General features: G+C 43.9%; 2 protein-coding genes across 6 annotated transcripts in view; both read left to right on the top strand.

Annotated features, from left to right (window-relative positions):
* The first annotated feature begins 9 nt into the window (after positions 1-9).
* LOC117425581 (ER membrane protein complex subunit 1) lies at positions 10-12,017 on the top strand. Its single transcript, XM_034042604.3, has 22 exons — positions 10-174; positions 566-693; positions 1,146-1,211; positions 1,585-1,678; positions 1,983-2,111; positions 2,446-2,572; positions 2,926-3,081; positions 3,180-3,347; positions 3,501-3,572; positions 3,797-3,895; positions 4,107-4,203; positions 4,545-4,661; positions 5,279-5,478; positions 5,910-6,059; positions 6,380-6,541; positions 6,689-6,808; positions 7,360-7,497; positions 7,890-8,063; positions 8,637-8,847; positions 9,151-9,235; positions 9,553-9,682; positions 9,934-12,017. The coding sequence occupies exons 1-22, from the start codon at positions 83-85 to the stop codon at positions 10,111-10,113; spliced, it is 2,895 nt and encodes a 964-aa protein (XP_033898495.3). The 5' UTR covers positions 10-82; the 3' UTR covers positions 10,114-12,017.
* A 332-nt stretch (positions 12,018-12,349) lies between these two features.
* The window catches only part of LOC117425748 (E3 ubiquitin-protein ligase UBR4), a 50,351-nt gene continuing 40,567 nt past the window's right edge, over positions 12,350-22,133 (top strand). For 3 of the 5 annotated variants that reach the window (XM_058993027.1, XM_058993026.1, XM_058993028.1), the window contains exons 1-18: positions 12,351-12,521; positions 13,720-13,817; positions 14,071-14,174; positions 14,413-14,542; positions 16,790-16,929; positions 17,292-17,394; positions 17,519-17,660; positions 17,794-17,918; positions 18,056-18,180; positions 18,305-18,364; positions 18,727-18,917; positions 19,278-19,377; positions 19,461-19,598; positions 19,691-19,808; positions 19,937-20,124; positions 20,526-20,682; positions 20,890-20,975; positions 21,598-21,767. In XM_058993027.1, the coding sequence (XP_058849010.1) occupies positions 12,397-12,521; positions 13,720-13,817; positions 14,071-14,174; positions 14,413-14,542; positions 16,790-16,929; positions 17,292-17,394; positions 17,519-17,660; positions 17,794-17,918; positions 18,056-18,180; positions 18,305-18,364; positions 18,727-18,917; positions 19,278-19,377; positions 19,461-19,598; positions 19,691-19,808; positions 19,937-20,124; positions 20,526-20,682; positions 20,890-20,975; positions 21,598-21,767 (2,300 nt within the window). In that variant the 5' untranslated portion in view covers positions 12,351-12,396. Of the gene's footprint in view, positions 12,522-13,719; positions 13,818-14,070; positions 14,175-14,412; positions 14,543-16,789; positions 16,930-17,291; positions 17,395-17,518; positions 17,661-17,793; positions 17,919-18,055; positions 18,181-18,304; positions 18,365-18,726; positions 18,918-19,277; positions 19,378-19,460; positions 19,599-19,690; positions 19,809-19,936; positions 20,125-20,525; positions 20,683-20,889; positions 20,976-21,597; positions 21,768-22,133 lie in introns of all 5 variants that reach the window. The other 2 variants (XM_058993025.1, XM_058993024.1) reach the window with 1 other exon arrangement.

Genomic DNA, 22,133 nt, shown 5'->3' with positions numbered 1-22,133 from the left:
TCCTCTTGATTTCGCTGTCGTCCTTCAGCGTTCTTCACCGGGTGGATTGTGGGGTAGTGGAGGACTGTGTCTGTTCGCAATCATGGCTGCTGCGATAAGTTGTTTAATCTTCCTCTTTGTGTTAGTTTGCCTGTCCGCGGCTGTCTTTGAGGATCAAGCGGGCAAATTCGACTGGTGAGTAATTGTGGCATGGACTGGGGAATGAGACTGGAGTCATTCCTCATGAAAAGAGCGTTACCCCTCTTCTTCTGTGTGTTGTGAATGAATGACAGAATCGATGACAGTGACACCAGCAGAATATATTTTATGTATCTGCCCCGTACTCGGTCTTGTTTAGTGATCCTTTCTCTTTATCGTCTTTATTTCAAGTTACAATTATGTCGAGATTCACATACAAATGAACAAAACCATATTATTACAATGCATTCCTCAAATCTGATTTGGCTTTCTGAAACGCTGGTTGTAAGACGTTTTTATCAGACACTGTCGGTGTATATTTGAAGAATGATAATACAAACCTAGTGTCCGTCTTTAGAATTATTAATCTTTTTCATTGAATTTGCAGGAGGCAGCAGTATGTAGGGAAGGTCAAGTTTGCATATTTCGACTCGCAGACACAGGCTTCCAGAAAACTTGTGGTGGCCACAGAGCAGAACGTCATTGCTTCCCTCAATTCCAGGAATGGGGACATCTGTAAGTTTTATTATGAGTTTAATAAGACCTACCCAGGCTTGTTACCTATACACTGGGGCTAATCAAGCATGCAGTAAAACCTGGAATGGGTTAAACTGCTGTGCAACTGGAGTCTCATTTTTATCCTTGCAATGTAGATGTTAACACTTGGTTTATGCAGCTTTGGAATGGAAGTGAAATGTATGATCCGTTTTAAGTTTGACTTTGAGTTTAGTAGGCAACACTTAAGTGTGTCAAATTAACCTGGAATGGCACATTCTGCACTCTAGTGGAGTCATTTACACCCCTGGGATGTTCTCAAATGACATTCAAATTACAGTTCAATACATAGAGCAAACACGTACAGTCGCTCAAAGCTATTTCAGTGAAGGCAGGGTGTTCTAAATGTGCTTTAGTACGCTGGTTCCCTAATAATGTGTCTCTTTCATTAACACCACTTTCCTTTTCTTAAGTCTGGAGACAGGTGGACAAGGCAGGACCAGAGGGGCACATTGACACTGTACTGGTCCACGGGCAAGGTTCGTTTTGCCTTGATCTTTGTTGCGTAGGATTACATGTTGTAGGCTTATCCTGGTAAATATGCTTAGTTTTCATCATGACACTAGAATGTGTTTTATATCATTTCATTGTTTTTCATGTTACCTGATGTGGTGACCTTATTACTTACTGGAACAAACAGTCAACACTTTGTGTACATGTTCAGATCAGAAATGCATAGGCTGGAAGAGCTAAAGCAGAGAGATACTATAACTAAAATGATGCTGAGACCCCTTCCAAGGATTACTGCTTTATTAGTGACTGCGTAAAGGGGGGTATGCAATAGAGACGGTTCTGAATCGGCTTGGTTTTCAAGTATTTTAAGCCGGTTCAATCCTTGTTTTTTTCCCACAGATGCAGTCATGGTGTCTGGGAACGGTCGTCTGCTTCGGTCCTGGGAGATCACCGTTGGGGGCTTGAACTGGGAGACAGTGCTGGACACAGGCAGGTCGGGGCAGTTTTGTATAATCACCTATTTACTGCTGCTGCCGCCCCCAGGGTTTTGTGTCACGTTGGTTTAGTTAGTGTGAATCTGCAGCTATTAAATTAAATACAGCTTTGTGCAGCTGGTATTATTTGCTCAAAAGACATGTTCATTTTGAAGGCTGTTTTTTTGCAAGGCACTGTTGTTTGGTTAGGTGCAAAGGGAAGGTAGTGCACTCCTACATGTAGAAGTTATTTATGCATTTCAGATGTTCCTTCAGTAACGTTTGAATCCTCAGGATCTTTAAAAGCTCTTCTTCTCCTTTCAGTTTTCAGTGTGCTGATTTTGTCGGGGTGCAGGATTCAGTGAAGTACGTAGCTGTCCTGAAGAAAACTGCCATCTCCCTTCATTACCTCTCCAACGGGCATCAAAAATGGGTGGAGAATTTACCAGACAGGTAGAGATAATATTGTTGTGCTGCTGAATGAACAATATTCCCAGACCAGATTACACAATCTTTATCACTCGCTTGTTACTGTCTAATATGTGCCAGTTTCCCATTTCCAACTGTCTTGTTGAAACTTGTTTTGTTAGCCACATCCAGTGTGTTTTTTAAAAGCGAAATCTACGTATCATTTGAATCTATAGTTTTCTTTACGATCTTGAATGTCAATCGTAACATGCTGTCTGACGTGAGCCCCTAACGTGACCTTGCTGCTGTAGAAATGGAACTCGCAGCAGAGACTTGAACGCAAGCCTATCTGATGGAGAGTTGTGTGTCTTTCTGGCAGCGAGACGGTTCAGTATGAGGTGGTTTACTCGGGAGGGAGTGGCTTGGTCTATGTGCTGGGCGTGGTCCCACACTCACACCTCACTATTACAGCCTACAATCTGGAGGATGGAGAGATCATGAAGCAGGTAAGCACCTCACACTGATGCAGGGATGGAAATAAGACTCCAATTGCACTGAAGTTTCACCCATTCTAGGTTTTACTACGAGCTTCATTAGCCACAGTGTATAGGTAACAAGCTCAGGCATGTCTTCTTAAACTTTGTAGCAAAACCAGGATTGGATCAAACTGCAATGCAATGGCAGTCTCATTTCCAGCCCTGTGATGTGCTTAAACTTAGATGGACAAGAAATCGCGCTGCTGGCAATCCAGTTGAATTATGCCGGGTGGTGTGGTATATTGTGCAGTGGTCTGTCAAGGATGATGTATTGTGTGTGTGTGATTCAGTGTGCTGTTATTGTATCGGCTGCCCCTGTGCAGGTGTCAGTGGAAGCCCTCTGGCTGGAGAGCCTTAAGCCAGGCTGTGCTGTGGTCGGGGATGGGGTGCTGGTGTGTGCTGACCCAGCCAGCCGCTCCCTGTACACCCTGAAGCTGGAGGAGGAGCACGAGCAGGAGATGAGACAGGTGCTACTGCAGGTAACAGCTGATTTTGATTGTAAACCTTTTGCAAGATCGTTCAGACTATATTGTAATCTATTACAATCTCTGTGGCTCACAAGGTGTTGTTTTTGCAGTCTCTGGATGTGGAGTTGTCCGATGGTTTCCAGCCTCGTGTCTTGGCCACCCAGCCCAGCCCAGCTCGGCACCCCAATGCGGAGTTCTCCCTGCAGCTCAGCCCTGATCACCACATCCTGCTGCAGCTGGGGGACGACGTCATCGCCCCTCTCCGGGACTTCCAGCAGGTAAACCAGAGAGCAGGGACTCTCCACACACGCAGGCTAAAACTCAGCGTGCATCCTAATGAAAAGGCACTGTAGAGATGTAAAGCTGGGGTTTAAAAAGCAATTTAAGGGGACCCTGTAGACTGTGTGTAACCCCATCTGGCTTTCTCACAGGCTCTTCTGGTGTCTTTTGCTACAACTGGAGAGAAAACAGTGGCAGTCGTCATGTCGCCTAAAAATGAAACGGTAAGTCTCACAGCAATGCATTTGATGCACGGTTTCCTTTTAAAGAAAAGAATGAAACCACGTGCAACCTTGCCACTTTGCATCAGTCTCCCTGTCCAGCGATGTTTTTTTTGTTCTCATGTGTTAACTGTGCAATGCACTGGTCTGCTTTCTCTGCACAGTGTCTATCTCGGAGTAACACTTGCAATAAATGAACAAACTGTCTGCTTGGTTTTGCTCATCAGGCCTACAGCATCAACCTCTTCTCAGCGGATTCAGGGCGGAGACTGCTGGAGACGTCCACAACCTTTAACCTAGACCCCAATGGTGGGAAGCCTGAGAGGGTGAGTCACAACGGGCACTGACCCAGTACGGTGGTTAAGACAAGGTTGCTGGTTCGAACCCAGCATCTGCCCGTTACAACTTAAAAAAAAAAAATAGTGGGCCAGGATCGTTTATATGTTGGTACGATCTGTGTGTGAGTCTGTGCAGAAACTATCTTCAACAGACCTAGTATTTAGATATTTCTGTCCTTGTTTATTCTCTTCGTCCCAGCTCTACGTTCATGCGTTCCTGAAGAAAGATGATTCCGTTGGGTACAGGGTGTTGGTACAGACTGAGGACCATGCTCTGATCTTCGTACAGCAGCCAGGTAGGGAAGCCCTGGCATACTGACAGGAGAGCAACGCTGCCCTGTGGGGGCATTCCAAAGCTCTGCACTGCTGTTGAGTCCAAGTGATGAGCAGTGATGATTCCTCAGACCTGCTAGTCTGAAAGGCACGGCGAGGTGGAGGAGGTAGTCCTTATTTGTCTGCTTTTGTGCCCGTTCTTCAGTTCTCTTCATTTATTTTTATTTTCAGTTGGCTTTATTTACTTTCAAATATACAGTAATCCTGAGTTTACGCTCTTTAAGAACAGCTGGAACACAGTGTGTGTTATTTTGTGTTTTGAAGGGAGCTGTTCAGCAGGTGAAGTGTTGTGTTGTGTTTCCAGGGAGGGTCCTGTGGATCCGGGAAGAGGCTCTGGCTGAGGTGGTTACCATGGAGATGGTGGATCTGCCGCTCACAGGAACACAGGCCGAACTGGAGGGGGAGTTTGGGAAGAAAGCAGGTAAAGGACTTCCTCTGTGTTTGTGTCGGTGCGGTTCTGGAGGAAAGGAGGAGGGTGGAAATTGACAGCTAGAAAAAGGTTCACAGGACTTCAGTTGCGCAGTTGCTGTGTCCTTCGTTCTCTTGTAGTTGGTTTATCTCTTGCCTGACGAGTGAAACTGTTTTTTTTTATTTTAAAATCAGACTTTAGATCTGTCTGTCATCTTGTCGAGTTTTTGCCTTGCCTGTTGTCTCTTCAGTCTGTTTACCGATTTTATTTTACTGCTTCTTAACGCTGCACGTGGATCCAGCCATTCAAGGTAAAACTTATTTTATTTAAGTTCTCACTGAAGACAGATGAAATTCAAGAATACAAAACCCTGCTTTTGAATATGTATTCTTGAATCTGTTTATAGTAGGGGTCAGTCTGTCTTTAACAAATTAAATATGTAAAATTGGGAAACGCTTGTTCACGTCATTTAATTGTATCATCTATTTTATTCATTTAGACATTTTTATCCTGGGAGTCCACATCTTGTTTGCAGTGTAGCCCGGTCCCATGTCGTTGACTCACGCCCTGTTCCTCTGAACCCTGTCTCTGCTTCCATGCTGATCTGGGCTCCTTGCGCTTCTCTGCAGATGGCTTGCTGGGGATGGTGCTGAAGCGTCTCTCCTCCCAGCTCATCCTGCTGCAGTCCTGGACGGCGCACCTGTGGAAGATGTTCTGTGACGCCCGGCAGCCGCGCAGCCTGGTGAAGAACGAGGTCACCATCGAGACCCTGGCCCGGGATGAGTTCAACCTGCAGAAGATGATGGTCATGGTGACGGCCTCGGGGAAGGTCAGCAAGCTCGCTCTCAACAGGAGAGAAGAACCTCTATTCATTCATCTAGAAACCAGCGGCCAATCAGAATTATAATAGCAGTGACAGCAGAATGGTTTACTGAAACTGCAATTCCTATTCCAATGCTATTGTGTTCAATTACACAGCAGAAACATGCTACATATAGTAACACACGGGATCACCAAAATATAATAATCGAACGATCTGTGATCAATCAGTTATATAATTACAATTATGCAGGTCTGCCAAGTTTCAATTACAATTAGTTACATTGCAATTGAATTCATTACTAATTGCACAAGTATAATTGTCGTTGACCCAGGTCTCATCTCAGGGCTACAAAGCCTAATGAGGGATGGAAAACCGTTAACTCCAGACGTATGTACTGAAATGGTGACTGTATTGATCTGTCTCATTTCCTTCTGCAGCTCTTTGGGATTGAGAGCAGCTTTGGCACTATCCTCTGGAAACACTTCCTGCAGAAGGTGCAGCCCAACTCCTCCTTCAAGCTGGTGGTGCAGAGAACGACAGCCCACTTCCCTCACCCTCCACAGTGCACCCTGATCATCAAGGACAAGGTACCGAAGCACATTCTTGTGCAGTGCGCGGCCCGTCTCACCTGGGGCGTGTCCCTCACAAAGCAGGCAGGGTGGATGGAGGAGAGTGCAACGCCAGTTAAAGAGTTATCTTTTAGAGGAAAGGAAATTCAAAAATTGATGCAACGTTCTTAAAAGAGAAACAAGAAAGACAGTCAAGTTTTTTATGGACTGTCCCAAAGTTCACTTACTGTGTATTTTTATTTATATTTCTATAAATTTCTACTTTAAAGTGGAAACAAATTAAGCAGCGTGCATGTGTGTTATGGTCCCGGTGTAACTTGCCTGCCCTGTGCTTGCAGGACACTGGCTTGAGCACTCTCCATGTCTTCAACCCTATTTTTGGGAAGAGGAGCCACATCACCCCTCCCAGCCTGGGCCGGCCCATCCTGCAGTCCCTGCTGCTGCCCCTCATGGACCAGGACTACGCCAAGGTGCTGCTGCTCATCGACAACGAGTACAAGGTCAGAGACTCCTCCTCCCACACCCCCCGAGGCTCCACCTCCCACAACCCCCGAGGCTCCTCCTCCCACACTCCTCCCAGCTGGCTTACAAAGAGTTTGAAGGAACCGGCCACGTTTGCAACTCACCCACACTTCCTTTCTCTGCAGGTCACGGCTTTCCCGTCCGCCAAGCGCGTCCTGCAGCAGCTCCAGGAGATGGCCTCCTTGGTCTTCTTCTACCTGGTGGACGCAGACCAGGGGAAGCTGTCTGGCTTCCAGCTCCGCAGGGTAGGTTGCTGGGCTGGGGAGAGCTCAGTTAAGCCGTCTAGGCAGTGAGCTTACCATCACAAGCGAGGTCAGCAATGGAAATAAGACTCCCATTGCATAGCAGTTACATGCATTCCAGGTTTTAATAGGAGCGTGATTAGCCACAGTGTATAGGTAACAAGCTCGGGTGTGTCTTATTTTAAACTCCTAGTAGAACTAGGAATGGATCAAACCGCTGTGCAATGGGAGTCTTCTTTCCATCATACTTGATGAAGCCCTAAACCAGCATTCCATAAAACATGAATTACATGTACATGAATTCACATTAATATAGTTTGAGAACTGCTCACCAAGTGTGAAATCTTTGCATGGATAAGTGATTGTGTGCATGATTGGCTGAACTATTGAAGGCTATATCTTGGGAACCCTATTTAATAAACTTTTGGGTATGGGATCTTTTACGTAGTACTGACACCTGGAAGTGTAGAATTTCCTCTCTTGCTTGGGTGTTTTAACTTGAGTACCTGCAGTGTTGTCCGCTAACTAGGCTCCCTGTATGCCTCCCCTTCCAGGACTTGACGACAGAGCTGATCTGGGAGGTGGTCATTCCCACGGAGGTGCAGAGGATCGTATCGGTGAAAGGAAAGAGAGCCAATGAGCACGTCCATTCCCAGGGGCGTGTGATGGGGGACCGCAGCGTGCTCTATAAGGTACGCATCTCGTTCATTACTCACAGTCAAAACGTTTTGCTGTTTTGATTGTCGTTTTTAGTATTTGTAAATGTATTCTACGATTATAGGTATACCGTCAGCTAGTTCAAGATTGGGGGGGGAGGGGGTATCTGTGAAACCAGCTGATTTTAGGTTCACAAATCCACTTTCATTCATGGGCCAACTCTGGATGCTGTTTCCACAAACACATCCATTATGTCTTCTATTGCAATCAATGTCACCCTTCTTTATCCATGTGGCCCACTGTATTCAGTGTGAATGTTTACAATTCCTGTGTGTGTGTGTGTGTGTGTGTGTGTGTGTGTGTGTTGAAAGGAGATGTGTATCTCAAGGGTTCTGTCCTGGTTGAATAATCACATTTGAATTTGCAGTACCTGAACCCGAACCTGCTGGCGGTGGTGACGGAGAGCAGCGACTCGCACCCGGAGCGCAGCTTCGTGGGGATGTACCTGATCGACGGGGTGACCGGGCGCATCATCCATGAGGCGGTGCAGAGGAAGGCACGCGGGCCCGTCTACTTCGTCCACTCTGAGAACTGGGTCGTGGTGCGTTCACCAGCTCCCTCTCGCTCACCCTCGGACAGATCTCTTTTCTGTGTGTGTGCGCGCATGTGTGCCGGCTGCAGGAACAACCCTGGCAGACATGAGTAATGGGATAGGGTTTGGGTTAGGGTTTGTTTGCATGTGGTCTGCTTACTGGTAGTGTGTCTAAAGCAAATCCACTCTATGATGCTGCAGTATTGTTCGATTTAAAGTGTGTTTTTTATAATGGTGTTTAGAGCAGAAATTTACATGTATTTTGCATTTAAGGTAGCTTTTTTTGTATAATATCCCTACAAGGATGGAAATAAGACTCCTAATGCATAACAGTTTCACTTAGTCCAGGTTTTACTGCAAGCTGATTAGCCACGTTACCTATGTAACAAGCTCAGGTGTGTCTTACTAAACTCATAGGAAAACCCGTAGTGGATCAAACTACAGTGCAATGGGAGCCTTATTTCCGTCCCTTCCCTATAATATTGGAATATCTGTTTTGTGCATCCCCAGGAGGGGGATGATGATGATGTGGTAGTAATCTATTAAACCAGTCGTCTTGTCCTTTCTCTCTCGGTCTCCCAGTATGAGTACTGGAACACCAAGTCCCGTCGGAACGAGTTCTCTGTACTGGAGCTGTATGAGGGGACAGAGCAGTACAACAGCACAGCCTTCAGCTCTCTGGACCGGCCCCTGACCCCTCAGGTCCTGCAGCAGTCCTACATCTTCCCCTCCGCCATCAGCCAGCTGGAGGCAACCATCACCGAGAAGGGCATCACCAGCCGGCACCTGCTGGGTCAGTTCAGTACAGAGCGTTCTTTCTCAATTAAACAGGGAATGGCTGCTTAACACTTAGAAATGGTCCGTGAAATGCAATTGTTTCAAATAAACTACGTATCCCATTTATTATCTTATATGTTTTAAAAAAATGGGATACGTCCTTCACACACACACACCCTGCACCCTCTCCTTCCTTCATTAATAAATCACGAATTCCTTTGTTGCTTAATTTAGCCAAAGCCATGCTGAACAAACACACTTTGATCACGCCTGCCTTGTTTGTGTCAATGAAAGCGTTTCCTTGCCTCCCGACACACAGTGGGATTGCCTTCCGGGGCCATACTGTCCCTGCCGAAGATGTTTCTGGATCCCAGACGGCCGGAGGTGCCTTCAGAGCAGAGCCGGTGAGTCTGACCATGTGCCCTTGTCTGGATGTACAGCATTTTGTGGTAGTGCCAGGGGAGCGTTTGAAATGTTTTTATTACACGTCTGTTTTCAGTAATGATTTGGGCCAAGTTTTGTGAAGCATTAAATAATATTTAGAGCACTATCCACTTCTCTGTCTTGAAAGGGAGGAATACACGGTACAGCGATATTGGAATAGGGGGTGTAGCATGCATTAAGATTCCACCCTGGGCATCCTTTGTGGCTCAATGTATGACTTCACCCAGATAGGCTGCTCTGCTGTTAATTAGGGACTGAAAAATGCTTTATATTTCAGGGAGGAGAATCTGATTCCGTATGCCCCAGAAATGCCAATCCGCTCCGAGTGGTTCATTAACTACAACCAGACTGTTACCCGAGCCAAGGGGATCTACACTGCCCCCTCTGGTCTGGAGTCCACATGTCTTGTAAGTACCCCACATCTGACTAATGTCAATACCTCTGTGCAAGCTGTCAGTTATTTCTCAAAAAGTTATCAAAAAGTGCTGACCTTTTTAATTTTTGTTATGCAAGTGTTCAATTAAATATGACGGCATGGTTAAAATAAGTCAGATCATGTTTATTTGTGTTCCACCTGTACTAGTGCTAGTGGAATGGCATTATTGCTCACGAGGGAGCCAGCAGCCTGTAGTCCTGACCCCTGTCTGTGTGCTCCCAGGTGGTGGCGTATGGCCTGGATATCTATCAGACCCGGGTCTACCCCTCCAAGCAGTTCGACGTGCTGAACGATGATTACGACTACATGCTGATCAGCAGTGTCCTCTTCGGACTGGTCTTCACCACCATGATCAGCAAGAGGCTGGCTCAGGTCAAGCTGCTGAACCGTGCCTGGCGGTAAGAGGGAGCTGGAGCCAGACCTCCTCCCAGCGGAGCACCACCCTCCCATTACTTTACACTGGCCGCTTCCAACTTCGCTTCCCAGGGCTACTGATGGTCCAGATCGTTTTACATTTCAACCGGTCCAACCTGCTTTTAAAACCCCCTGTAGAAAAGGTCCCCCTCTAATCCCTGTACAATCTGTGTGTAAATATATGTGTGTTTCAATGTCAAGACATGGAGATACGAAGACCACCTGTCCATAAGCATCTTTTACCTCTCTAGACAGTTGATATAATCAGGGTTATTTATTTTAAATCCGCATAGATTTCCAATGAACAATATTAAGTTATTGTGAGGTTCTAAGTATGTCCCATATATATATATTTAATCTGTGTTTTGATTTTAGGTTTAAAAGAAATGCAGAGAGGTTTTATTTAGGACCCGATTGAAACAAAAAATAAAAATGGACATTTGGTTTTCCCTGGGGACCAGCCACTAATTTTAAGGGAAGAAACTGAAGCTGGTCATCAACATACTGTACCTGAGGACACAGCAACCTGCACATCAACTAGAAATGTGCAGCAATGGGATCACACACTGACTGCACACCTTTCGGTTTTACTTTGTAATGCAGTATTTTTTTTATTTAACACAAAAAGAACCCGGTCTTGCTTAAATAAATAAAAAAAAATAACTGTTTTATTATTAATCAGCCAGGTTATGGCACCCAGCCGTGTGATTTGAAAAATAATGATTTTCTTTTCTTTCATGAACTTCCCCATGTTTATTGTAAGCACACCATTGTCTTCACTTACAATTAAGTGAAATCAGTGTTTATTGTGTATGGAAAAGGGTATTTATTGTTTCAAATATGTCCTGTAACTTCTACATCTTACATCAAACAATGCTATTCTTATTGAGAGAGGTAAATGGGCTTGGTTGAAGCAGCCTGTAATAACATAACCTTAATGTTACTACCAGACAGGTTGGATTACCATGGCAACACCACTTTAAAAGATTGCTTTAGGCTGCCAGTTTAAAAATAATAATGTCAAATATTTCAAGGATTGGTATGTAGTTTTGTATGTTGTTGTTTTTTTCCCTGCCATTAATAAAGGCCTGTAGGATGTGTCAAATAAATTAAACATCGAGGTGGTGATGGTCTCAGAAGAGATTGTTGGTTTGTCTTTCTTTTTAAAGTGTAATTAAATGATGAAACTGTGCTCCTTGTTGAGGTCTCATGAGCGTGTTTCTGTTGCTTGTGGTCTTGGATGGAATTGTTACAACCGTGGAGGTTGACTGTTATCATGCACAGGGTTAGCCTTACCAAGTAAGAAGATGCTGTACCAAACCTTCAGTTGTGTGACCTTACCACCAGGGAAAGTGGCGTTTCACTCACTGTCCAACGAAGAGGCTCGTCCAGAGGTGTCCAATCCTGGTCCTGGAGGGCCGCAGTCCCTCCTGGTTTGTGTTCCAACTGTGCCCTAAATTACTCAATTAGAACAATAATTGGTCCAATTAAGTAATTTAGGACACAGTTGGAACACAAACCAGGAGGGACACCGGGCCTCCAGGACCAGGATTGGAGACCCCTGGGCTATTCCATTGAAGAGGTGTATTTCTATTTAAACAAATGTTCTAATTAAGCTGTTAGTAGGCAATGGTCTCGTTATTGACCTCTGAAGTGCATCTGTCTAACTCCCCCCCCCCCCCCCCCTTTTTTTTTTCTAAAGAATGTACTGATGTCAAAGTTACTTTGGGGGGGGGGGGGGGGGCACTGGTCTTTTTAAGGAAATTTAATTGATAGAGTGAAAGAAATGCCTGTTTTTAATTTGCAGTCAGATCAGGATTGTGTGTGTAATGATTTAATAAACAGCCCTTTGGACTGAATGCACGGAATAAAGATTTGACTTGAGAACTGAACTTGTATTTTTTTTTTAACACAATTCCTTAATGTATGTCTGTATTTTATTTAGTAAATTCCATGTTTCCTACAACTACCACTGTGTGTGCATACTGTCCTGCATAAATTATGCTGAAAGGTAAGAAGTGATAAGTTTCCAGGAATTGTACGGCTTAAATTTCTGTGTGTCTCTGTGGAAGTAAACGCAGTAAGACACTAATATTTCACATTGTACGAGTAAAACAGAGAAAAGTAATGACACCAAAATGTGTCGTCATCAGCAAGACCCTTTACATTTTTCACGGGCCGAATTGAAATTGACGTCACTTCCTTGCGGTGTCGGCGGCTGTGTTTACATCACTTCCTTGCTGAGATTGGCTCATCACACAGAATCCCAAAATGGCGTCGAGTGGAGGCGATGGGGAACCTGAGTGGACGGCCGCCGTCCGACCTCTCTTAGCAGCCTCTTACACGGCTTTCGAGACGAAGGAGCTCCCGCAACTGGTCGGCTCCATCATAAACAGGTGAACGCCGGCCCTGTCGCGGGTTTGTGGGGTTGTACGGCTAAGGAAAGGGCGGCTGTTTGTCGGAGAGTTGTTGCCTAAGTAGACGCGAGCAGATTCTGCTTTATCATCAGGCCAGAGAGAGGAGGGGGTTTGATTAAACTTAAAGGGACAGCTGTCATCTTCGGCTAAAACAAACCGTTCTCTTTTGGTCTGTATTTAGCAGGTGTTAAAGTATAAAAATATCGGAGTGAACATGCAATTGGAAAAACAATAATAATGAAATAAAACGCTTCTGTTTGTTTGCTGGGTCTCCTGAGAAACTGTCAGTGTCTGTTGGTATTTAATGCATGTTTTCTGTGTTCGTGTTGTCATTCCTAGGTGCAAAATATGAATTGTGTGTAAGAGACTCTTCTCAAATCAGGGTTGTTAAATTAAATTAATCGTAGAACGCAATATTCACATTAATATTAAAAAAATCCGAGATACATTTTAAAGCCGTTGGACGTTGTTTATTGAAACAGCAAGTTATGTCAAACATCATTGTGAAAGCACTGTTGTGTTTATGAAAGTATGTGCTGATTAGGTTTCGTTTCTTGGTAAACATGTGTTAGGGCAGTATAGGAGGAGTGTCTTGAACCAGTGTAAAATCTACAGGCAGGCAGCAGCCTTTTGTGGTTTCTTATAGCAGTGCAAATTATACAGCCACAGTAACAACCGCCTCTGACTGACTTATAGTTTTGCCACATTATAAATTTAGAGGTGTTTCTAAATATTTAAAGATATCACTAAATAATTAAGATATCTAAAATACATTTAGAGATATCTATAAAATGTATTTGATATCTGTGTTTTTAGTAATGCTTCTATTGCAACAAATGCTTTAGAGTATGTAACCTTATTATAACAGTATATAGAGGCTGTGTGGTCCAGTGGTTAAAGAAAAGGGCTTGTAACCAGGAGGTCCCGGTTCAAATCCCACCTCAGCCACTGACTCATTCTGTGACCCTGAGCAAGTCACTTAACCTCCTTATGCTCCGTCTCAGTTGTAAGTCACTCTGCAGCTGATGCATAGTTCACACTCCCTAGTCTCTGTAAGTCGCCTTGGATAAAGGCGTCAGCTAAATAAACAAATAATAATAATATAATCATATTGAATAGTTTTGCTTATAAAATAAATTTGTTTGCTCATTTCTTTCCTCGTTGATTTTATTTTCAGTGAATCTCAGATTTTGCACCATGACAAACAGTATGAGCCATTTTACTCCTCGTTTGTGGCCCTCTCTGCACATTACATCACCACAGTGTGTGGACAGAGTAAGTAGTTTTGTGTTGTGATTGAAATAGAGCTGAGAAGAGGGGGTTTCAAGATGTATACATTACACAATCTGGTGTACAGCATGAAACACTAATGTTTAAATGTTAATTGTGCCCTGATTTTAGCATCGCAAAGCATCTGCTCTATTTAAACATGGCTCCTAAACCTGAGCTGTGCACTGGGCGAACTTTTTTGTCAGTTTCTTTTTCAGCTGCTTAGAAAATGAACGTGTACAAATGTTCTTATTTCCAGTCCCCAGAAATCAGTTGCTGTCTGTGACAGCAGCCTGTAAAGTTTTGATTGAGTTCTCTCTGCTGCGACTGGAGAATCCAGATGAAGCATGTGCTGTGTCGCAGGTGAGCAGAATATATTCAGCGCTGTCTCTGGCACTTAATAATCTGACTGGCTGTGCCAAGTCTAATAATAAGATGAACAACATGCTCTGATTAAATAACAAGCTGTATATTTTGAAAGATCTAATAACTCCTCTGTTACTGAGGTGCTTGTGGATCCGAGACACTTTGAAGTCAGACTACTGAATAGCACTCAGTTGGTATCCTTGCAGTTGGCTGTCATCTGCTTTCCTTTTCTCAGAAACACCTGATCCTTTTAATAAAAGGCCTGTGTACTGGCTGCAGCCGACTGGACAGAACAGAGATCATCACCTTCACTGCGATGATGAAATCTGCCAAACTGCCTCAGACAGTCCAGACGCTCTCAGACGGTAATGCATCTAAATACACTAGGGCTTTGTTCAGTACCGGGTGATGTTGTGTGCTAAATACATGGAAAACAGATTGAAAAGAAAATGTTTGTCTAGCCTAAGAAGTTGGTAAATACTTCTTCTGCACTGCTGGTCGGGATTAACTTGTGTGTGTTTATTTTTGCATGCTTTTGATGTGGAGTCATAACGGTGCATATACAGTGCCTTGCGAAAGTATTTGGCCCCCTTGAACTTTGCGACCTTTTGCCACATTTCAGGCTTCAAACATAAAGATATGAAACTGTAATTTTTTGTGAAGAATCAACAACAAGTGGGACACAATCATGAAGTGGAACGAAATTTATTGGATATTTCAAACTTTTTTAACAAATAAAAAACTGAAAAATTGGGCGTGCAAAATTATTCAGCCCCCTTAAGTTAATACTTTGTAGCGCCACCTTTTGCTGCGATTACAGCTGTAAGTCGCTTGGGGTATGTCTCTATCAGTTTTGCACATCGAGAGACTGAAATTTTTGCCCATTCCTCCTTGCAAAACAGCTCGAGCTCAGTGAGGTTGGATGGAGAGCATTTGTGAACAGCAGTTTTCAGTTCTTTCCACAGATTCTCGATTGGATTCAGGTCTGGACTTTGACTTGGCCATTCTAACACCTGGATATGTTTATTTGTGAACCATTCCATTGTAGATTTTGCTTTATGTTTTGGATCATTGTCTTGTTGGAAGACAAATCTCCGTCCCAGTCTCAGGTCTTTTGCAGACTCCATCAGGTTTTCTTCCAGAATGGTCCTGTATTTGGCTCCATCCATCTTCCCATCAATTTTAACCATCTTCCCTGTCCCTGCTGAAGAAAAGCAGGCCCAAACCATGATGCTGCCACCACCATGTTTGACAGTGGGGATGGTGTGTTCAGGGTGATGAGCTGTGTTGCTTTTACGCCAAACATAACGTTTTGCATTGTTGCCAAAAAGTTCGATTTTGGTTTCATCTGACCAGAGCACCTTCTTCCACATGTTTGGTGTGTCTCCCAGGTGGCTTGTGGCAAACTGTAAACGACACTTTTTATGGATATCTTTAAGAAATGGCTTTCTTCTTGCCACTCTTCCATAAAGGCCAGATTTGTGCAGTATACGACTGATTGTTGTCCTATGGACAGAGTCTCCCACCTCAGCTGTAGATCTCTGCAGTTCATCCAGAGTGATCATGGGCCTCTTGGCTGCATCTCTGATCAGTCTTCTCCTTGTATGAGCTGAAAGTTTAGAGGGACGGCCAGGTCTTGGTAGATTTGCAGTGGTCTGATACTCCTTCCATTTCAATATTATCGCTTGCACAGTGCTCCTTGGGATGTTTAAAGCTTGGGAAATCTTTTTGTATCCAAATCCGGCTTTAAACTTCTCCACAACAGTATCTCGGACCTGCCTGGTGTGTTCCTTGTTCTTCATGATGCTCTCTGCGCTTTAAACGGACCTCTGAGACTATCACAGTGCAGGTGCATTTATACGGAGACTTGATTACACACAGGTGGATTCTATTTATCATCATTAGTCATTTAGGTCAACATTGGATCATTCAGAGATCCTCACTGAACTTCTGGAGAGAGTTTGCTGCACTGAAAGTAAAGGGGCTGAATAATTTTGCACGCCCAATTTTTCAGTTTTTTATTTGTTAAAAAAGTTTGAAATATCCAATAAATTTCGTTCCACTTCATGATTGTGTCCCACTTGTTGTTGATTCTTCACAAAAAATTACAGTTTCATATCTTTGTTTGAAGCCTGAAATGTGGCAAAAGGTCGCAAAGTTCAAGGGGGCCGAATACTTTCGCAAGGCACTGTAGAAAAAAATTAAGTTTCTGCTGCCCTGTGCTGATTTGAGTACCAGAATGAACCTGAACTGTCACAATTGAATTGATGTGGCATGCAGAAGGCACACAGGTCAAGGCAGAGACCAGAGCCAGTGTTTTTCTTGCTGTGTGCCCTGATGCATGCATCACTTTGCATGCTGATGGTGTGTATGCTTCATTTTCCTGAAACAGCTTCAGACACCAGAATTATGCTTGGCACAGTTCTGGCTGAGAAAGTATAAGCTCAGCTTTGGGATGGGGGGAAAAGTTTCAAGAGGTGGAAGCTCAAAAAGCTCGGTTGGCTGCCTAGTTGAGAGCTTTGGTAGCAATGCCGCAGTTGCAAACAGTGAGACGTCTGCTCCCAGAATGCTTTAAGATTTGTTGTATAAGCTGCTGATTGACCGTCTCTCAGTGGAGGACCAGAAGGAACTGCCCTCCCCGGTCAACCCTGAAATGAGACAGAAGGAAGTGCAGATGAACTTCTTCAATCAACTAACTTCGGTCTTTAACCCTGACGTGAACATGCTTTCTGCCCCCTCAACACAGACTCAGGTTAGCGCTTCAGCATTACCCTCATCATTCTCAGGGTTGGGGTCAATTCCTGCTTTTCAATTCCAATTTCTTTTTAAAATCAATTCCCAATTCCAACTCCCATTCTCTCTTAATCAATTCCAACACAGCATTGATCAAAATTGTAATTAGCAGTATTCTGTTAAAAAAGAGCTTCTTGCTGTGACAATTAAACTAACTGTTAGTCAATTAAATTGGCTTCAAATGAAAGCAATTGAAAAACAGGAATCGACCCCAACCCTGATCATTGTGTTTTTTTTGGGGCCATTTATCCTGTTTCATTAGAAATATTGCCTATTGTCAGGAAAATCTTGTATTGATTCCCTCTGATCTGCCTTGTCCAGGTGGAAGGTGAAAGTGATGACCAGCCCTCTGTAGACCAGGCCACTCAGGCTAAAATGAAGAATGCCTTTATTTCACAGAATGTGGCAAGTTTACAACAGCTGGGTGAGTGTTCTGGTCCTGTGAAAGAAATCCAGTAATACTGTTAATGAGGTGAGACCCGACTTTGAGGAATACTGACATGCCAGTCAACACTGTGTTTTTAATGTGTGTTCGTTTGTTTCTCTAGGAGGTTCGGAGAAGCTGCTCCGTGTGTGTCTGAATCTCCCCTACTTCCTGCGCTACATAAACAGATTCCAGGACGCCGTGTCTGCTAATTCCTTCTTCATTATGCCAGCAACAGTGTCGGATGCAACTGCAGTTCGCAATGGGTAAGTTACAGTATGCGTGTTATGAGGTCAGGGCTAAGTACCCCAGGACAAAGCTGCTGAATTTGTCTGTCGCCTGACCTGCCTCTTGCAATTTGTACGTTTTTTACTAACAGTTGTTGTTTCCCCCCCATAGATTCCATTCCTTGGTAATCGATGTAACAATGGCATTAGACACACTCTCTCTCCCTGTTCTTGAGCCGTTGACCCCAGAGAGATTATTGGACGTGACAGTCCTTGCACTCAGCTGTCTCTACGCAGGTTTGGTTGTGTTTTAAACTTCACTGCATTGCTACACGCATCAGGAGAATCGAATTAGAACGCACACTTGCGTCCTGTATAAGCTGTGTGAAGGGTATTCATGCCTGCTGTTTAATGGCATGCCTCTTCCTTCCCAGGTGTGAGTGTTGCTGCCTGTATGGCCATTTTGCACGTGGGGAGCGGCGTGCAGCTGCGCACAGGATCCACTGGCTCCAAGGAGGAAGACTATGAGAATGATGCAGCCACAATAGTACAGAAATGTGTAAGTAAACCCATTGAGAATTGCAAAGGAATTCTGTGTTTATTATTTATAAAGCTGGGGTGTTTTATTTTAATAATAGTTGCTGATTGATTTTAATATGGGTTTTTTTTTTTGATTCCAACAGCTGGAAATTTATGACATGATTGGACAGGCAATCAGTAACTCTCGCAGAGCAGGGGGTGAGGTAGGTTTCTTTTAAGACTTTTTAATTTTATTTGTTTACTTTTGACTGCAGTGGAGGAAATAAACTGGCCATGGAATGTCTTAAATGAAACGATTTGATTCTTGCAAGTTTAATGTTGGTTCATTTGAAACTATACAGTGATTAAGCAGCTAATTCGGATTGTATGGATCTTTTAGGTACTGCTGACATACAAGAGATTTTTCTAGTTTAAAAAAAAAAAAAAAGTGAATAGCATTTCTATGCACATCTTCTGTTCTGGTCATGATGTAGTAGACTTTGATGGCTGCACTGCAAAGTCCAAAATGGGTACAAATTACAAGAAAAATCAGTAAGTGTGATTCTCCCTTCTCTCCTGTTTGCAGCATTATCAGAACTTCCAGCTGCTGGGAGCCTGGTGCTTATTGAACAGCCTGTACCTGATCCTGAACCTCAGCCCCACTGCCCTGGCTGACAAGGGAAAGGACAAGGATCCTCTCGCTGCTCTCAGAGTCAGAGACATCGCAGCCCGAAGCAAGGAAGGAGCAGGGTCACCCAAACTGGGACCTGGGAAAGGGTGCGCAACACCAGCTTCTAAACACTTCAACAAACGGGAGCAATCGCCTTGTTGCTCTCGAATTTATATTGCATATGCATGGGTGTGCCAAAGCAATCCTACTTAAACAGCCAGCTTGTAGCAGTGTGATGTGACAATAACGTCTTCGACAGGCTTTGAATTCGGATCTCTCCACTGCAAGGCAGTGTTTAATCCTTACAAAAAAAAAATATATATATTAAATCTCATCATAAGTAAATACACTGCGATGCCAGGTTTCTTATTTATTTGGTTAATATTGCAACCTTCGAGCCTGATATTGAGGTGTGTTTTATATACCATTTCAATTTTCTAATTGTTTTTTTGATTGGTTTTATGCAGACATCAAGGTTTTGGAGTTCTCTCTGTAGTCCTGGCAAACCATTCCATTAAGCTGCTCACCTCGCTCTTCCAAGACTTGCAGGTGGAAGCGATGCACCGGGTGAGTGCCAAGTTACTCGACAGCTTTTCATTTTCATTGCGGGATCTCTGGAAACCGAATGCTGAAACGCTCTCTCTTTACAGGGCTGGGAGAGCGATGGACCCCCAGCAGAGCTGAGTATCATGGCCCAGAGCACATCCATCCAGAGGGTTCAGAGACTCATTGATTCTGTCCCTCTCACAAACCTGCTGTTCACTCTGCTCTCCACATCGTACAGGAAGGTAAAGCAGCATATCCCTGTCTGTTGCATGTGTTCTCCCCGGGTAATGGCACGCTTGATTCTTACTTGCGCTTGTTGATTTGTATCGTCCAGGCTTGTGTTCTCCAGCGACAGAGAAAGGGTTCGGTGAGCAGCGATGCCAGTGCCTCTACAGACTCCAACACGTACTACGAGGATGATTTCAGCAGCACTGAAGAAGACAGTAGCCAAGGTATAGTGCTTGCTGTATATTGAACCATCTGAGCTCAGACACTGTTAGAGATTTCAAGCTTTGATAGTGTGTCCAAAATAAGCATTTTTTTTTTGTTAACCAGAATAAGAACTCCTGTTTTGTTCCAGATGATGACAGCGAGCCTATTCTCGGCTTGTGGTTCGAGGAGACCATCTCTCCCAGCAAAGAGAAGGTTGCCCCTCCCCCTCCCCCGCCCCCACCCCCCTTGGAGACCTCCCCGAGACTGAAGAGCCCCAGCAAGCAGGCTGCCGGGGAGAACGGCAACATACTGGCCAGCCGCAAGGACCCAGAACTGGTAAGGGCGGAGAGTTTCCTTGTGTTAACTACAGCGGTAAACAATGTGCTCTGGTCACGTTCTTGCTGTAGCCTCCTCAATGTAATTTCAGACCTTACGATTGCATGGTGGTATTAAACCTGTATGCTGTTATATCCCCTTCTCCAGTTTTGCACAAAAATTGATTTTAAATCCCCAGTCTTGACAATTAAAACATGTTTTGTCTGTTCTGGCATGTTTTTTAAATGAAATGTATTAGAATGTCAGTACTGTGTAATCCCCATCAGTAATGCAGTTAGGCAATGCAAATGTCTTTGGGAAGGAGTTACTTCCCTTTAGTTATTAGTTCTCAGTGAGTTCCCTTTGAGTTCCCTTTTCAAGAGGATGCCTCTTCACAGGATTTGTTTTTGTCTTTCTCTCAGTTTTTAAGCCTGGCTTCCAGCATCTTGAACTTCATCACCACAAACATGCTGAAATCCAGGAACAACTTCATCCGTAACTACCTGAGCGTGTCTCTGAGTGAGCAGCACATGGCAACCCTAGCCAGCATCATCAAGGACGTGGACAAGGACGTGAAGGGTGAGTGGAGCACAGAGGAAATAAACTGCCGTGTTTCAGAACATGCAGAAAAAACATTAACCGTCTAACTGGGATTGGAGGAAAAATAAACACATGCGTATAAAGAGGGAAAGCTCTCTGTTTGATTCAGTATTACTGGGACAATGCTGATTGCTGATTTGAAATGGTGGCATTAAACAATCCTAATCCTGTTTTATGTAATTTCAGGTTCATCGGATGAAGAATTTGCAGCAGCTCTCTATCATTTCAACCACTCCTTGGTAACATCCGACCTGCCTTCCCCAACGTTACAGGTGAGATCTGTGTTTGTAGTAATCAGAAAAATAGTGTTCTGTTTTTCAATTTCTAGCAGCGTAATGTTTAAAATATGATAACCGGTATTGTGTGTGTGTGTGTGTGTGTGTGTGTGTGTGTGTTTTTATTGCTTGGATGTATAATTGTTGTATTGTTTATTGTTGGGTGTGGTCTGCTTGAGATGTACCTGTGCTGGCACTGTGGGAACAAAGTTGAATAGACTCAACTAAAACTGAATCTCAGACCACATTAATCTTTCAGGTTAAATTGTATAAAATCAGCAGTTTCAGATTGTACCCAAATGCAGTCTGTAAGGTCTATAACAATCTATGATAAACGCTTGGATGAGAATAGTAAATAAATAAATAAATAAAAAGTAAAAAAAATCAAAGCAGTGTTCACAGAGATTGAAATAAGATTCCTATTGCATAGCAGTTTGATCCATTCCTGGTTTTACTATGATGAATAAGACTCACCTGAGCTTGTTACCTATACACTGTAGCTAATCAAGCTTGTATTAAAATCTGGCATGGGTGAAACTGCTTTGCAATAGGAGTCTTATTTTGATCCCTGTGTACTGTTCTCAGAACTCTTTGACCAGCCCCCCGTCTTCCATTGCAGAACACCTTGCTGCAGCAGCTGGGAGTTGCTCCGTTCTCAGAAGGCCCGTGGCCGCTGTATATCCACCCCCAGAGTCTCTCTGTGCTCTCCAGGCTGCTGCTGATCTGGCAGCACAAAGCCGGTGCCCAGGGGGACCCTGATGTAGCCGAGTGCATGAAGGTCTGGGAGAGGTAAGCTGGATCCCAATCTGTTGTCATTGCCAGGTTTCTTACTCTTGGAGATCTTAGTTCCTGCTACGCACGTTTAACATTGCGCTGTTGTTTTCTAAGAAGGTAGTAGGTAATATCTTCAATCGAGAAATGAAATAGATATTTCATCCATAGCTGTGAAACACCCCAATGGCGGTAAATTGTAAGTAGAACATTTTAGTGTTACTAGGGATTAAACAGAAAGGATTATTGGATAAAGTGTAGGCTGTACATTTTGGGCAAAAAAAAAGAAAACCTGAAGTCCTTGGGTTATTGTGGTCAAAGCTGACACATTCATAAGCATTCTACAAACTGGAAATTCCAATAATCTATCTGGGACAGATAGAT

Source organism: Acipenser ruthenus, chromosome 20 (genome assembly GCF_902713425.1).
Source record: "Acipenser ruthenus chromosome 20, fAciRut3.2 maternal haplotype, whole genome shotgun sequence".
NCBI lineage: Eukaryota > Metazoa > Chordata > Actinopteri > Acipenseriformes > Acipenseridae > Acipenser > Acipenser ruthenus.
Note: the sequence above shows the minus strand (reverse complement) of the source record. Positions and strands in the feature narration are given on the sequence as shown.